The sequence below is a fragment of the Ornithodoros turicata genome, chromosome 2, assembly GCF_037126465.1.
Source record: "Ornithodoros turicata isolate Travis chromosome 2, ASM3712646v1, whole genome shotgun sequence".
Taxonomy (NCBI): Eukaryota; Metazoa; Arthropoda; class Arachnida; order Ixodida; family Argasidae; genus Ornithodoros; species Ornithodoros turicata.
The window spans coordinates 111,728,911-111,745,465 of record NC_088202.1 but is presented as its reverse complement, the minus strand read 5'-3'; the positions used below and the strand labels follow the sequence as shown (position 1 = coordinate 111,745,465).

General features: G+C 46.1%; 1 protein-coding gene across 1 annotated transcript in view; it reads right to left on the bottom strand.

Annotated features, from left to right (window-relative positions):
- LOC135383955 (protein turtle homolog B-like) overlaps positions 1-16,555 on the bottom strand; it is a 214,160-nt gene that overhangs the window by 45,496 nt on the left and 152,109 nt on the right. Inside the window, exon 2 of the mRNA XM_064613226.1 lies at positions 6,355-6,690. Coding sequence (XP_064469296.1) covers positions 6,355-6,690 — 336 coding nt within the window. The remainder of the gene's footprint in view (positions 1-6,354; positions 6,691-16,555) is intronic.

The following is a 16,555-nucleotide window of genomic DNA, read 5'->3' as shown; positions in this document are numbered from 1 at the left end:
CTGCATCTCAAGGTGCAGCCTTGTCAGTGCTCCCCTTTCCCATTCCCATAGGATATGCACATGCCATCAAAGTGTTTGACCTCGTTTCTTCATGAGTGGAAAATTGTTGCTCGAGTAAAGAAGGAGATCGGCGGACATGAATAAAAAGCCGAGCGGAGCCGAGATGACACGGAACTGAACAAATATCATTTGATGTATACGCGTGGAAATCGCTATTCGGGACCCTCCAAGCTCAAACGTCTGCTCGGCTGGCAAAATAGAAAAGACCCGGAGTGAAATATGACGCCGATATTCTCATGCGTGAAACGGCGAACATTGATATGGGCCGGCGCGAATGGATCTTGCGGTTTGGCCAGCGAGCCAGAGATCGGAATTCTTAGCTTTTGTCTTTTGGTCGTCGTTTGACTTCGAGTGGGATCATTTTGGAAGATGTACCTTGGACGTTTTCTGTCTGTCTCTGTCTGTGCGTGCGGGAAGGGTAGTTTGTTGTCGGAGAACTTTATCCCATGCTAGACATCGAAATACAAAACGTGCTGCTTATTCCAATTGTGCATTACCTTCGACAACACTTCGAGAAGATCTAGTTGTCGTCCTTAGAACATAATGAGCACATGCAAACACACACAGTTATAAAACTTGGCATCACAAGACTCCGACAGAGATGACTCCAATCGTGGACTTGTGGCAGTGTTAGAAAATGCGAAAAAGGCACCATTTCGTTGCGTTTGAGGAAGCGTGGTAAGGAACTCAGTGGAAATGAAACCTCGCCTGGAACCTAGCTTGCCTCATCTCACTTTGTTCATTTACAAAGTGCGGATGATTCGAATGCTGGGAGCGTTTGCGTGGAAACAAAATACTGTCTTGAACCCTCTTGATGTAACACATTCAGCGCTGACACGAAAGAAGTCCTTGTACATGTTCTTTAATCCTAGCCCTTCGTGACTTTATGCACTTCCTTCCAGACGAAATGTTACTCTGACCGTGTATTCACACGAAAGACATTCTGCACGATATTCCAGCGGAAGGTGCAAAAACGCCATCGCTTTCTGCTATCACGTAAGTGCGAGAGCTCAACGTTACGCTAAGCAAATTCGGAAAAACTCCCCGACGTTACCGGCCCTCTACTGTCGCGCGTTTGCCCATTCTCTCCCGTCCCGCTCCGCATGTTCTGTCCCACGCTAATGAGCGGGTCAAAAAGAGCAAATCTTCTGCCTCTCCTCCCCCAACGGAACAATTCGCGGCATACCTGATTCTGTCCGTGGAACAATGTTTGCATCTGCCCGGAGCAGAAGTTCGACCCAGCACTGCCAATGGAATTCGACATAAGAAAGAAGCAGGAAGTTTTTTTTTTTTTTTTTTTTCACCGTTTTACCTTACGGAGAACAAAGCTTGGCTGCCAATTTACGCGTCTCGACATGCCAAATTTATCTCTGTTTTTCTTTCTTTTTCTTTTTCTATTACCATTTTAGTAGAGAAGCTATCTTTTAAATGAAATAGGTTCTAATCGAACGAACGCTTTCGTCACGCTGACTTGACAAATTTCATAGTTCAAGTAAGAAAATTCGCTTTCTCGCGACTACAAAATGATCAAAGTGCTCGGCAAATGCTGGATAAAAAACGCGGACCTCATACTTTTGCGACAAGTGGATTTATAAATATACTTTTTTTTAACACGTCAGGTGAAGCACCTTGTGCATGTTTATTATTATTAGTAGTTTACAGGAACGTTTTGTCATACGAAAGGTGGGCTTGCTGGTCCTAAAAAGAGTAAATCAGTAAGATTGGTTAATTAGTATCTGACCAGTGATATAAATGCTTTCGTTGCTCCTGCATTTGCACACATACGGAGGAAAATGAAGCCAAACCACGATGACTGCCGCACAATACATGAGTCCGTAGCACCATTGGATGGACGCGACTAGGACATTATCTTATAGGCAACGTTTGGTACATAATGTAAAACCCCTAGACTAGGGGAGACGAAGCGACAAACACAACACGAAGTCTCAATGTTGGTTTTCCATTATGGATCAACTTCATCAGCTCGCTTGCTTCTTAGCCATCTTTTCAACGTTTGGTAGACTGGCTCCTTCGAATTTTCTATGTAGCTAATTTCATACTGTTTAGCAATTTAACCCAGGTTATTCCGTGGTGCTGTCCTACTAAAACATGTATATCAGCAATTATATTAAGAGCATCTGCTAACTCGCAGAAGTATATTTGAGTTGTGCGGCCTGATAAAATAACTATCAAGTAGGAGCAGTACAGCTTCACGAGATACCATTGGGGAAATCTGTGGGAGGATAAACGGTGGTTACCGTACATTGAGCTATGAACCAGTGCGTTATTTTTTTCCTGATCACGACGGTAACATTATGTTTGTCCAGCACGTTCATTATTACGGCTAGAGACCTTCCCCGTGCTACCACATTGGTAGTCCTCCAGTACCCAACCAAGCTAGTGTCACAGAACGCTTCAGGAGCTTCAATGTCCTATGAAGACAGCTGATTTCTAGTCTTGGTCATATATTTGGAAACACACCTGACGCAGTACTTCGATTGCTAGCGGTTTCACTCTCGCTAGTACACAGAGAAACTATAAGGTTTGTTAATCGTCGTTATTATGTCATGCTTAGAGTCAGTAAATAACATTCGCTTCAGAGCATCGACACTGAATTCCAAGAGCGAGCATGCGCCATCTTGTTTTCGCGCCACGGTAGCTACGCGCACGCGCACTTCAGAGCCGTGTATAGAGAGAGTTTGGCCGTCTTTTATATTTTGCCGCTTCGCGGGCGGAGCCTGTTTTGACGCCACAGTTGTTGTTGTGAATCCAAAACGCCTGAATCCAAGTGGAATCTGCTTATCAGGCAGCAAGTGGGCGCCATTGTGGTGCAGTGCGCTAGCTAGTTGACACACGCTTTCTCGTGCTAAATGTAACCTACTCAGAATCGCCGGCTTATGACCCACAGCCTCCTGTGATATGAGGGTTTTGTTGCCAAACCGAAAGAATTCAAGAACAAAGGGCTCTCCACGAAATACTAACGTGTCTTCCCCCTTGCATCGTGAACAGCGTTCTGTATCAACATGGCGTCGGGGACGGGACAACAATAGAGCACGGCGAGGGAATTCGTTCAGCCGTGACGTCGGATAACGCTCTTCAAGTTTGGCTCTTCCTAATGGCCAAACTCTCTCTATATAGGGCCCTGGAGCGTTTTGGCACACGACGCCACCTATCGTGCGCGGGTGAAATGTTCATTTCTCTTGCAAGCAGCTCATCCAGGTTGACGGCCTTCAGCTCGCATGGGGTAACTTCGCCAATAATACTGGTGGTTAACGTGGTACAGGGAGCATCCCAATGAAGACTAGTGAGGCATGCTCGGATGCTTTCTGTGGTGGGTAGTTCTCTTGGGCTACCCAATCCCAGAGCAAGAGGGTTAGCACACTCCTCCCTCTCCTGTGCCACCATTATCTCTCCCCTCCCTCCCGTGGGTGCACCGAGCCGCCACTACAGAGGAGGCTGACCGCACCTTCACCCCCCCCCCCTCCTCCAGCTCGCCTTGACATCCTCGGGGCGCTCTGGCAGACAATACATGGATTGTCGCACAACTATCATACAGACTTGTCTATCCCGCAGCGAGCATTTTGTTAGTAGTCTTTGATCCTCAACAGGGGATGGTACCAGAGTGGTGCGAAAACAAGCTGACGCTCCTATTCTCCCTTGGAATCAGTGTCGATACTCTAAAGCGATGCTTATTTAGTGACTCTAATCGTGCTCATATTAATGCTATTGTCGTAATGCTCATTTCCATTCAACGTTGGACAAATGACATTCTCCTCCCATCTATGATCAGAAGAGTTGATCCAACGCCCACTTTCCGGATGGCACGACGCACCTCTAGTCAAGACGCTACACTAATTCATCGGATGCAACTCAGTTTGGCTTTTACAGCTCAGTGCCATCACCGTTTGCGACAAGTCGACTCTCCCAGGTGCAGTCATTATGGTGACCTGGACGATCTAGAGCACATCCTTCTCCATTGCCTGCACTACTAACCTTCCCGTACACCACTTTCAGAGTCTCTTAATCAGCTGCCCCATCACTTTGTCAAAACTGATTGGTCCATGATTGGTCTATGGCCAAATCTAAAGTGACTAAATAGGGGTACAGAGTATCGCATACGTTTTCCGTGCCGGAGCCGCCGTTCGGTGTCCACGATTGGGCCGATCGTGTCACGTGGTTTCTCCTTCCAAGACCGCGTCGTCCATGTTGAGTCCCTTTATCCAAAACCGGTTTCCTGAGTCCCTTTATCCGAACTCGGGACGCTCTCTGTGGGTGTCCCTCAGGGTTCAATATTAGAGTTGGCTCGATTGCGCGCTGTTCTCCGGCGGAGAAGGGGGAGATTGACGTCCCATTGCTAGGCGACGCAGCTGCGCCGAACCCAAGATGGTGGCTTCGCTCGGCGGCGTGGCCCAGTGTCGCTACTCTGATCGCTATTTAGTGACTCTATCCAAATCCAGCCCACCAACGCTCTGCCCTCAAAGCGCTTCTGACCTTTTCGGACACCGTACGACATAGGTCCTAACTGTGAGGCGACTGATTGTTCCATTTCACCACATTACCACCAGCAATGAGGTAGAGTATCACTCCCGGCGAAGAACCTCCCCAATCATCATAATCAAATAAAGTTGTTGTTGTTCCATTCAACATGGCGATGAAACTCCTCACTCATCATCATTTAAATAAAGCTGTTGTTCCATTGAACGAGGCAGGGCTAGCTCATTTGGTATGTATTCTGAGCTCGTCGTCGTTATTTCCTTTCTTTTTGTCACACAATCAATAATAAGCGAGACGGCGTCTGACTAGAGAAAACAAGAACTCAATCTGAATTAAGGCAATATACGAAAGTGCCAGTGACGTTGCTCTGAAGATAACGTAAGGCTTTATTTGCGGTCGTGCAACGTACCAGTCGCTGGTGACTTTGGTTGAATAACATCAGCTGAAGGAGGGATATTATTCAGACGTACGGACGCATGCCTGATGGAAAGCAACTTTGTCAGTGCTCTGCGTGCCTGCTTTCAGTCATACACATTCTCATGTGGTGCTCATCGTACAAAATACATCACCAGCGTTATTTCTGTGTGATACACGCGTACGTTTTGCCCTCTCATTCGGCTCTATTGTCCGATGATGAGTGTCTTTGAAAAGAGTGCAAGCTTTTGTCAGACATACTGGTACGGAATTCCTGTCTAACACAAGCTTACTTGCACTAGACTATCTATTTTAATGTTCCTGTTTGTCTTATCCTAAGTTCAGACTACTTCATTCATTCCCCCACCAGCGGTTGATATTGGGTAGCGGTAGTCGCGTGTTGCTCTTCTCACTAGAATAAATTCGATCCCAACCTCTACGAACTAATTCGGGAAAAAGTTTATGTAATGCCACTTTTTCAAAGCCTCAGTTCGAAAAAGCAGCCTACCCCCACGCCGGCACAGAATAACTGTAAATGATAAACGATAGCCATAAGATTTTTCGCCGCTTTTCCTGCAGCCGTGTCCCTGGTACTCGGCCCGACGCTGAACTGAACATACCGTTGGCTATCGTTTTTTTTTTTTTCAAGTTGGGGCGCTGAAAACATCACGTGACAGCACGTGAAAACTGTTCCGGTAGGCTGGGATTTCAAAGGAACGACACGCCAGGTCATCCCTGCGCGAGCTCGTGACGTATGACAGCCAAGCCATGCACTTACGGCGCGGTACAGAATAACGAAAAATTGAGCATCGAGCCCATGACGTGTCTCATGGTAGAGCAACAGATCCAATAAAAGTGCGATGTAATCTTCATCCAATAGTGCAGTAAAGCGGCGCGCGAATAAAGATGTTGCATGTGGTATGTGTTCTGAAAGCGCACTTTTTTTTTAGTCCTGCACAAACCCAACATACGCCTCCTGTTTTCGTTTCCTCTAAGTAGCTGGAAGCTTTGGAACGACACCTGTTAACGCTTAAATACACAGCATAATGCATCGTGCATTTTCTCACACGGTGTTTGCATGTTTCCGTACGATTACCCAGCGAGGCTTTTACGTTCACTTTCCCTCTAAGCCCGCCCTCCTACGCGGCGTTCCTGAGCTGCAGCATTAAGGAACCTGTGAAATGTTTGGAATTCCCTGTCTGAAATATCGTGAAAGACTGTTGACCGTACCTTGCGTTTAAAGCCTTCTGTTCTTTTTTTTTGTGTGTGTGTATTGTGTTGTTCTTGTTCGACTGAGACGTCGAAAACAAAACGATTACTTATACTAGCACATTATCATTGTGTGACGCCAGCATGCGTGTTCAGAAAGAACATGACTTCACTCACCTATAACTTTAAGGTTGATAATAGTGTTGATGGAGCGTCCCCTACGGAAGTCGACCCTACACCGGTATTCTCCGGCGTCAAATTCTTCAACGGGGTCGATTTGTAGAAAAGCTGGTTCATTGGCCATGTTGAAGAAGGCTCTGTGTTCAAAGGTTGGAAGCGACGATTGCTTTGCCTGGTCCAAATGGCCTCTCCGAGAATCCAGGGTGTAAATAGGTTCTAGGCTCTCATCCTTATACCACAGCACTAATGTGACAGAGTCATCCGGCGATGGAGGGCTAATGTCACAGGGCAGTGCCACTTTGCCTCGGACAACCGCAGTGTAGACTATGGAGGCTGCGGAGGAAACAAGACATCGATCCATTAGCGTGTTGCATGCACTGCGAGAAACACAAGAGTCAACGCTCTCATCTCATTGCTGGATATCTTATTGGCATACTATGAAATTTCCTGAACCTCGTAAAATTTTTGCTGAAAGCTGTTCTTCTCTGTGGAGGAACTCGCACATAGAGAATTTACTACCCGATTACAGTGCGCAGTTGTTCAACCACACTAAGTTGAAATCGCCTCCGGACCTCTCCTTCATGGTCCCCATTCGACTCATGTTCCCTTTCTCGCTGCTACACGCGTTTTCCGCTTGGCCCATTAGGGCCCGTACCCACATGCGGTACATATGTTCGGAAACCACCTGCGGGTTCAGCGGCTCTCAAGGTATCGGCGGTGACGACGCTGTCAACGTTCTGCAAGCTACGTGGGAAGCTGGAAGAACAGAAAAGCGCGACGCAGTCTCCGTTATACCACATGATTGGCCGACGATGCGCGGCATCCCGCTAAAAGCATTCTGCACGGTGTTTTTCCCGAAGAACTGAAGATAGCTATAGTGTCACCCATTTATAAAAAAGGGAATTGATGTGACACTTCCAATTATCGTCCTATTTCCTTGCTTCCGACTGTTAGTAAGGTGTTGGAGAAAATAATTCTGCAACGCTTGGAGAGGTTTTTTGGTTCCATTCAGTTGCTAAGTTCATCTCAGTATGGATTCCGGAAAAAGAAATCAACCACGCTTGCATTAATTCGTGCGACGGAAAAAAATAGAATGAATATCGAAGAAAAAATATTGTCTCTGGGCATTTTCGTCGACCTAACCAAGGCTTTCGATTTAATTAACCGTAAAATTTTACTTCAGAAGCTAGATAGATATGGCATTAGAGGCACCCCTTTAAAATTAATAGAAAGCTTTTTGAGCCATCGGAAACAGTATGTTGTTCAGTCTGGCTGCAGATCCGAATTCGGAACGCTCTCTATGGGTGTCCCCCAGGGTTCAATATTAGGTCCCTTCTTATTCCTCGTCTACATAAACGACCTGCCTGACTTTCTTTCAACTACTTGTTTTCTTTACGCAGATGATACGACTATTTCTGTCGAATCTAAAAACCTCATAACACTATTTTTTAAAGCGAGCTCTGTTCTCGATAAAGGGGGAGGGATATATATTTATTGAATGGAAAGGTTCTGCTCTCGATAAGTTTAACTTGTTGCTATCACATAACAAACTTGTTGCTAACTTTCAAAAAACGTCGTATATGGTTTTCCGATGGCCTCGAAAGAGCCTGGATTTCACTAATTTGCAGGTTTCCTTCGGAGCGAATATCCTTTCTCGTGTTTTTGTCACCCGGTTTCTGGGCGCCTTTTTGCAGGAAAACTTATCCTGGCACCATCACATTAACCATGTGCGGAGTAAAATCTGCAGTAGATTGTATGCTCTAAGCAAGCTCAGGAACATAGTCCCAACTAACATACTTTTAACCATATACTACGGCCTGATTCATTCACATATCAATTACGGCCTTGAAGTTTATGGCCTCACGTGTAACTCTAATCGGAGCCCACTGCTTTTTGCCCAGAAGCGTGCGCTACGAATTATTCTTTCTCTTGGCCGTCTGGAGTCGGTGTCGTTCGCTTTTTCTCTTTTGTCTGTACTTAATATTTTCGATCTCCGTGATTATAAAGTTGCCCTTCTTATGCATAACTTTTTCTACAGGTCTTTGGACGGACTACAACTTAATTTTCAAAATTTCGTTCCACCATATTCCCTACGGAACGTGTCGCATTCTCTTCAATGGCCGGCCTTTCACTCTAATTTCGGTCATTTCTCCCTTTCTTCTGTTGGAACTAGGTTGTGGAATGAACTCTCACATAACCTACGGTCAACCACTAGTTTTCTCGCTCTCATGCGCTCTTGCAGATTGCACTATCAACAGCGGCATTAATCTCTTTATGTAATTCAATGACATGCCCATTACTTCATTGTAGCAACCTGCACCATTTGTTCATATTGTATGTATTCACGTGTGTCATCTTGTATATTTCCTTCCATCATTATGTGCGGGCTACTGCCTTTGCATTGGCTCTCTCTCATAAGATGTTCAATTGTATTTGGATAACATGTTTTCTTGCGGGACCGTTTAACAGGGTTTCCCCTCACGGTCCCTTATCTCAAGTGTGTTTCTGATATTTTGTGCACCACTAAACAAATAAACAAACAAATAAACAAAAATCGTGAATTGCGCAGTCGAGGGAAAGTGGAACGCGAAGGCGGCTGCTCCCGCAGCGCGGCAAGAATTTTCTGCTCCGCATACGCGTTACTGCGCGCTTTTGACGCATGTGGAAACGCGTCTTCACATCCGGTTTGCACACGACTCGCAGAATGGAGCGGCGCCCAATTATGGGCGTAGTATTCGGTGCATAATGACGTATATAATAATGACGTCGTCGGTGACGTAATCGGGCACAGCGGTGACAACGACTCCTCAGAGCAATCCTGCCACCACTCGCCGTGGTGCGTTGCCTGGCGTATCAGCTTCGTATAACTTCGGTATTTCGTTTCAATTTCTCTCGTGAGAAAAAAAACAACTTTATTTTAATGATGATTACTGGGGAGTTTCATCGCCTGGGGCGATATTCTACCCCATTGTTGGCGGTAATGTGGTGAAATATAATAATGGGTCGCCCCATAGTAAGGACCGAGTCGTACGGTGTCCAAAACATCGTGAAAAAACTGTTCGCTTGCCGAACTTGTTACGTGCGTTCAGGAAAATATTTTCCGTCAAACAAAAACAACAAAACATCGTTTCACTGTCCCTCCCTTTAAGGTTATGTTCAGTATGTTTTCGAAAGGCTGATAGTTTCTTTGCCATGGGTGTGTCTATCATGCCAACCAAGAAGCTCGCAAGGACATTGTGGTGGACGACTAATCACCAGTCGCCCATTTCATAGCGCCGTCCACACGCCCTCGTAGTATCCAGTTAAAGCCATACGGAGTTTGTGAAAATCCATCTGCAAAGTATACTTCCCATATGCTTTCCGTGCTTGATGTGCTGGATGCTGGTCGTAGCAGCCTTTCCACGTTTGACAGCACAGTTCCGAGGAAAGTAGACGTAACATCCGAAATCTCAAAGGAACTACCATTCGCTTGGTCATATCCCACAAGCATATACAGTGTCCTCTACGGATGCGGATCTGCTCAGTCTGGTCGCCGCTCTGCGGCATGTCGCAGGAGCTGTGCCTGATGCGTGGGTCGTCCTCACAGAAAGCAAGACGTCTTTGGTACTCCTGTTAGCATACCATCCGAGCGTCGTGAGTGATCTACGTACCATGGTACTTCAGGACCCACCTCTCCTCGGTCGGCCACCGTATCTGCCTCCAGTGGGTACCCGGGCATACAGGGCTACACGGAAACACCTGTGGTGACGCGGCTGCGAGACGCGCCGCGCTTGATGCGGCCACACCGGTGCCCCTACTGCCGCTCCCGGTGTCTGCGTGTCGCCAGCTAATACGGCGTCTCTGCGGCGACGGCACCTGTCAGTTTTTTGCAGACGCTATCCGACCTCATGCATTCCTGCAGTCCATCGACCCCTCACTGGAGTTTGTCATCGGCTGCCGCTGTACCCGCGAAGAAGAGTCCCTTCTACATCGTCTTCGGCTGAACGTTGCCCTCACCCGTTCACTCCTGTTCACAATGGGCCGCGTCCCATCCCCCACTTGCCCCTGCTGCGCCCTAGAAGACGATATCTCCCATCAGCTTCTCCACTGTCAGAGTTACCATCATCACCGGGCCGTGCTCTGGCAACGCTTCTCAGAGCTTGGGTGCACAGACGGACGGACGTTACCCTCGCAACACTCCTTCGCAAAAAAATGGTGATGATGATGATGATGATCATGATATAATGGCTGAAATCTTTTATGATGCAAGAGCAACTACAGCTGCAATGCGTCAACCCATGGGGTGATAAAAACGAACCGATTCGCCATTCGTTGCCGCGAGATGTGGCCTGGTTCACAAGCCCATCTATATTACCAAATCACGTTTCGCTTATCGACACCGGCTGACGGACGAACATTCGTCTCTCCCGCGCTTCCTTTTCATGTAAGTACAAAGGCAAATTAAAGGGGCACTAAACAGCTCGATGATCATTTCTGCATTATTATACTGCATGAAAGAACGTGGCTCACGATACCCAAATAAGGAATTCATTTACTTCGAGTGAGACTCTTTACCAGGAAACAATGCCATTCAAAGAGTATAATCCGCGTGAGCCTCTCCTTCACCCCTGGAACTTATCACGTCACAACGTTCCAACCTATAGAAACACCGCATTCCAGGCGCTGGAGGGGGGAGAGAGATTTCGCTCTCCTAGCCAGTGACGGGCCCCACAGAAGGCAAGCTGCATCTCGCCCGATATTACAACAAAATCAATGTATATGCGTCCAGCATTTTCAACGGTTGATTGTGCGCGACGTCAAAATGACGTGTGGCTATTCGCCAAGGTATCGTAGGGCGGGGCATGAGCGCGAAAGAGTGCAGTGAATATTTGGCCGGTTTGGAGCCATTATTTACTTCAAAAAAATTGAAAACGTTCATCGTAGGTAACGAATCACACTTTATACTTGCACACTCTTTATACTTGTTTATTGCCCCATGAAGCACTCGCTAATATGACAAAACCCTAATGGGTGATGTAAACACCTAGACATCTCATCCTATAGACGAGCTCACACGAGTATGTCACGAATTGTCTATTTATGCAAGCGACGAATCGTCAATACAGAGTTTTAGTACGTCGTACGCCTTTGCGTATGTAAGGAATAGCGTTGATGATTCTGCGGACGCCCATAACAGAAAGAAAGCTTTCGCAACCAGAACCACCAACGCTATCCCTTCCGTACGCAAAGGTCATAGCGTACGATGTACTAAAACCCTCTATTGACTTTTAAACGGTTGAAGTTCATGTTGAAGCACATAATATATCAAAATATATCCCGTCGACACCTCGATGACTTAATAGTGAGCAGCATAGGTTGCAGAAAATTGTTGGGCAATTCCACGCACTTACACAGTATTACCTTCAGTATAGCACGTGCGCTAATGACGGAATTACCGTGCTGACAAAGGGAATATGGTGAAACCCCTCATGTGCTGTCCCGAGGCCATGCCGATTTTCTCGAACCTGAATTGGCTGCTACAGTGATCATTCGCACAGGCGGCCTCGCACGCGTCGACGTCAACATATCGTTATCGAATAGAGTATCAACCGTTACGAATGAAACACCGCAATCACAATCACAGCAATAAAAGTTCGTCGTCGTTGTTGTTCTCTAACTCGTTTACCCTTTTGAAGAAAGAAGGACTTCACACTCTCTAGTGAGAAAATTTCTGAATGGCATACTTTTCCGAAATTTATCACCCCCGTTGCTTGCGCTATCACCACCTGTTACTACACTATAAGGAAAAAAGAGAGAGAGGGAGAGTAAATTGGGGTGCAATTGCAGCTTCTAATCCCCTAGATTGCAATTACTCCCCATTTCGTTCCCATGACCCCGAAGTTTACTCCTGAACACTGCAAAGAACCCTAAGCTTCGCATAAACTTCCGTACATTTAGTCCAGAAGGACAGTAATGGTTGAGGCAATGCATCGTGATCTATCTGTGATATCTGACTATTAAAATGACTAAACTACTCCTTTTGTTCACAGAGTGTACGATCTAGGAGCAAATGAAAACTTGAATCGCCAGCAGCAGACGTCAAGGACGTGGTTGCAGTGCCACTCCGGACTCGGAAAACGGTGACTTATTTAGTCCATGAAAAGAAAGTTCCTCAAAGATTCAATACGCGAAATTTCAATCCTGTTCGCGAGCGCTGTGCATTTCTCGCGTGTTTTGGAGATCTGCTAACCTCGACGAGTTTCCGTGACGGGAGCAACAGGTGACGTCATGTCTTGCCCACAAATTGCAGTGATGTCATGATCTGGAGAGAGCGTTTGTCTCCTTGCAACGACGCCGGTGTCCGGGGAGGGTCACGTGGTGGAGCTGTCACGTGACGCTGATCGAAAGAGGGGGAAATTGGAGAGATGACTTCTCCCTCCTTGTGCTTTCTGGGGCTGACCACTCTAAACCCATAATAAGGAAGGAAGGAAGGTCGGAGCGATCGGAGCTCTCGGAGGATATGACTCGTGGGGCTCCGCTAACGGAGTGCAAAAAGTGAGCCCCCCGAAAGACGCGGAGCAAGGGATGAGAGGCCGGCATGCCCAAGAATTAGGGACAAAACGTAAAGCAGGCTTCACCTAAAACGGCTCCCATAGAGCCTGTGTATTTTGAAACGAAAAGCGCGTGCTACATATTCTGCTGGCAGCGCTTTGCATTCGTTCTCTAATGGGATGTTGCCTCTGCCAAGACGAAACTTTTGAGCATTTTTTTTGGCATAAATAGTGGCATCTTCAAGGTTCCATTCGGGTTCCAAATTTTGAACATGTAAAGGAGCCTTCAATCGCCGCACGGACGCGTAGCGGCGAAGCCTACGTTCAAGGCCACGCGTAACCACAGGTTCGGGAAATGGCTCGCCGCAGAAGAGACGACAACGGATAAAGAAGACAAACAAGAAATAACAATACCAGGAGCAAAGATTTGTGTGTTACTTCACGAGGTAATGGTATAGGATATAAAAAGCTAAAAACTTGACAGCTGTTAAGAGAACTAACATCGTTGAGCAAACGTGTGTACATTATGGCTGTTACGAAGTCTGTTGGTATCTGCTAAACTGTGAGCAATGAAACAAAACATAAAATAAAGGTAATGAAAAAATGGCTAGGAAGCAAGCGAGCTGGTGAAGATGATGCATAATGTAAAAAACTCCGAGACTAGGGAACACGAAGGGACAGACACAAACACGAAGTCTCAAACTTCAACTCAAAACAACTTCAACTCAAAACTCAAACAAGACTTCGTGTTTGTGTCTGTCCCTTCGTGTTCCCTAGTCTCGGGGTTTTTTTTACATTATGCATAAAATAAAGGTGTGGTCGGAGTGAACGGCACAACAAAGACAACAATAATGACGATGATGAGATGGGGTGTTTCACCGCGGAGGTGCGTACCCTATCCCACTGCACGTGGAACATTATGTGAAGATGATGAAGGAAGGATGAAAACACAAGAAAGAACTAAAATCAACAGCAGAAAATGGACCAACGACAGCTTAAGACGACATGTACTACTTTGCACAGGAAAATGTGATATCTGAGGTCCTACGATGTGCTAGGGTTGTCAAGCCAAGTTTATCGAGGATAGGTTCATAATTATAGACACCAATGCGTCGGTCATAGAGAATGTACAATGACTCAAGGGATTCGATGCTGTCATTCGGTCAATCTCTTATCTTTGAAAATTAGTGAAGCTAATTAAGTATACCATTCTAGTTAGCCATCGAACACTGATGAGACCGGCTAGAAAAGATATCCGAGAGGCCAGGTATGTTAGCCGCCGAAACGGCACGTCCGGGGCTCTCATAAATTTTTAATAACAACTGTGGCACCTAACAAAGGACAACCTGTATATCCTCATGTGTTTCCATACTGACTCCCAGAAGAATTCGAGGCTCGTTCGAGTAGACCGAATGTACAATCGTATTTATGAAATAGCGCACACACAAAAAAAGGAAACTAAAAAAATGACATGGTGGCAAAATTTGAGACATACACAAATAAAAGATTTGACTGAAATTGGCGGGCTAAAGTGTCCCTAACGAACCAACATTCAGTTTGATTGTAGAAACAAGGTATTTTGAGGCACGATAGATCTATAAGTTGAGTGAATGTTGGCGTGGATATGTCACGGTGGCGTAGATGGTGTCGTCTAGACGAAAAAAATGCTGAAGGCTGAAGGCTCGGCAGTGCAGAGAACCTACGGATACGCATGTAAGATGAGGGAAGTAGGACAACCATGCACGCACACGCATGACGCTGAACTATAAAACCGATCTGTATATTCCGAAACTCCGAGTGGCTGAACACACCGTTTGTATAGACTGCCGGTTTCGTTTCTTCTTTCTCGCTCTCTCCCCCCTTTTCCTTTTTCTTTTCTTTTTTCTTTCTTTGGGGGGGGGGGGAGGGGGCTTATTAATACCTGAAGACAATTTATGATACAGCTATAGGATGTCAGGCTTCCTCGCGAACGCAGGAGCCTCTCTAGCGAGGAAAACGCAAAGGCGGTCACGTGGTCGGTTTGTATTACAACACATTACTCTGCTCTCTTTCGACCACATGCTGCATGCGGACATAATGCTCGTTGCCTTGTCAATGTCATCTGCATTTTTTAGACACTGTAGATGTGTCGTTCACCTCGAAACTACAAAAAAAGTTAAGAAAAGCCGTAGTGGCTCAAATCTATCCCTACTGCAGCCTAATGCCGCGTGCTTGTCGACAGCCGTACTCCTGGCTTTTCTTTTCGTCAGTGGAGAGGGTTCTAGCAGGTGTGCTGTCTTATCAGCGTAGTTCTTCTGAAGATTTACAATCTTGATCCAGACGTACATGCTCGCGCTTTCAGCAGACTGCTTGGGACCGTGTTGTTCGCTATCGCGTCTTTTTTCATTCGATCATCTTTGTTTCTGTAGGTGTGAAGAAAAGTTTATTGACCGGTTGATAAGCAACTGCGTGCACCACGTAAAAGTCAGTTGTGTAGCATCGATTGCTAATACGTATGAGTTGAATAAATACGAATGAAGCACGATGAACATTTGATTTACACATAAGAGTTAGTGACGTCTTCATGTTGGGAAAAACTTCGCATGGCTGCATATGCGATCACAATGTCCTCCTTTTAACGTTGAAGCCAAAATAATCGGGGGCACTCCAAACCACGTTACTAAAGCTGTGACGCAACATTTGCCTCAGCTTGCCGTCGTCTGGATCTTTGGACGTCGTTCCCGATTTCCGTTCTTAGCTCACCTCGCGTCATAGAGTCCACATCTAACATGCGTGATACGCGCTGGTTGAGTTCGACACTTATACGTGGTCTCTTTCCTCTTGGATGCCATCTTCTTCCCAGTACATGACGTCACGTTTCTGATATCTCCTAGCCTGTAGCGCAGATGAATTTTCTTCTAGCCTTTAACATATTTTAGCCCATCCCATGCTGTGTCTCAGTTGTTTGTTCGCCGATGATGTAGGTTCTCTAAGACACAATTTTTCTTTTTTAGTCCTTGGCTAGAAAGCCATCCTAGTCAGCGCTGCTGCATGTGGCTCATCGCGGCGTAATGCAAAAAAAAAACATGTATCTACGGGGTCACGCTCTACTGTCCGTACCCCTTGCATTTGTTTCCCAGATCTAGAAACATAGTTAGGACGTTTAACGTCTCCTGCTCCTGACGCAGATCTTTCCCTGCAGTATCTTGCTCAGATTCTTTTACCACACGTCTAAAAAGATCCCACAAGTGTACCAGTTCATCTCTGGTGTCTGAGGAAAGGTAGATTATCAAGAAGTAAATCGACATCCTTTCCTGTTAATGATGTGAATTTAGCGACTTCCGTTTTGCTGTCAGTGAGCAGTCTGACGTTCGCGCCAGTTTCCTTTATAATGTCCACCAGTTTTCTCACGGACGTGTCTTTTCCTTTTGGATCGCGCACTCTATTAGCAGTGTCTATGTCCTGCATTTCGAGAGCAGGTTTTCAAGAAGCTGCTCGACTATTCGTATCTTCATGTGCAAAACATCAGGGACAATGAAGCGGGGTTCTATAGAGAACAATGGGGGGTGCCGCACTGAGTTTTTCATGTTGCCATACATCTGCGTCTGCTTTCCACTGGCCGAATAATAACTTGTGAGTGTTTGTTTCACAAATTTGTCATAATAATGCCTAAGAGGATCGTTAATTCA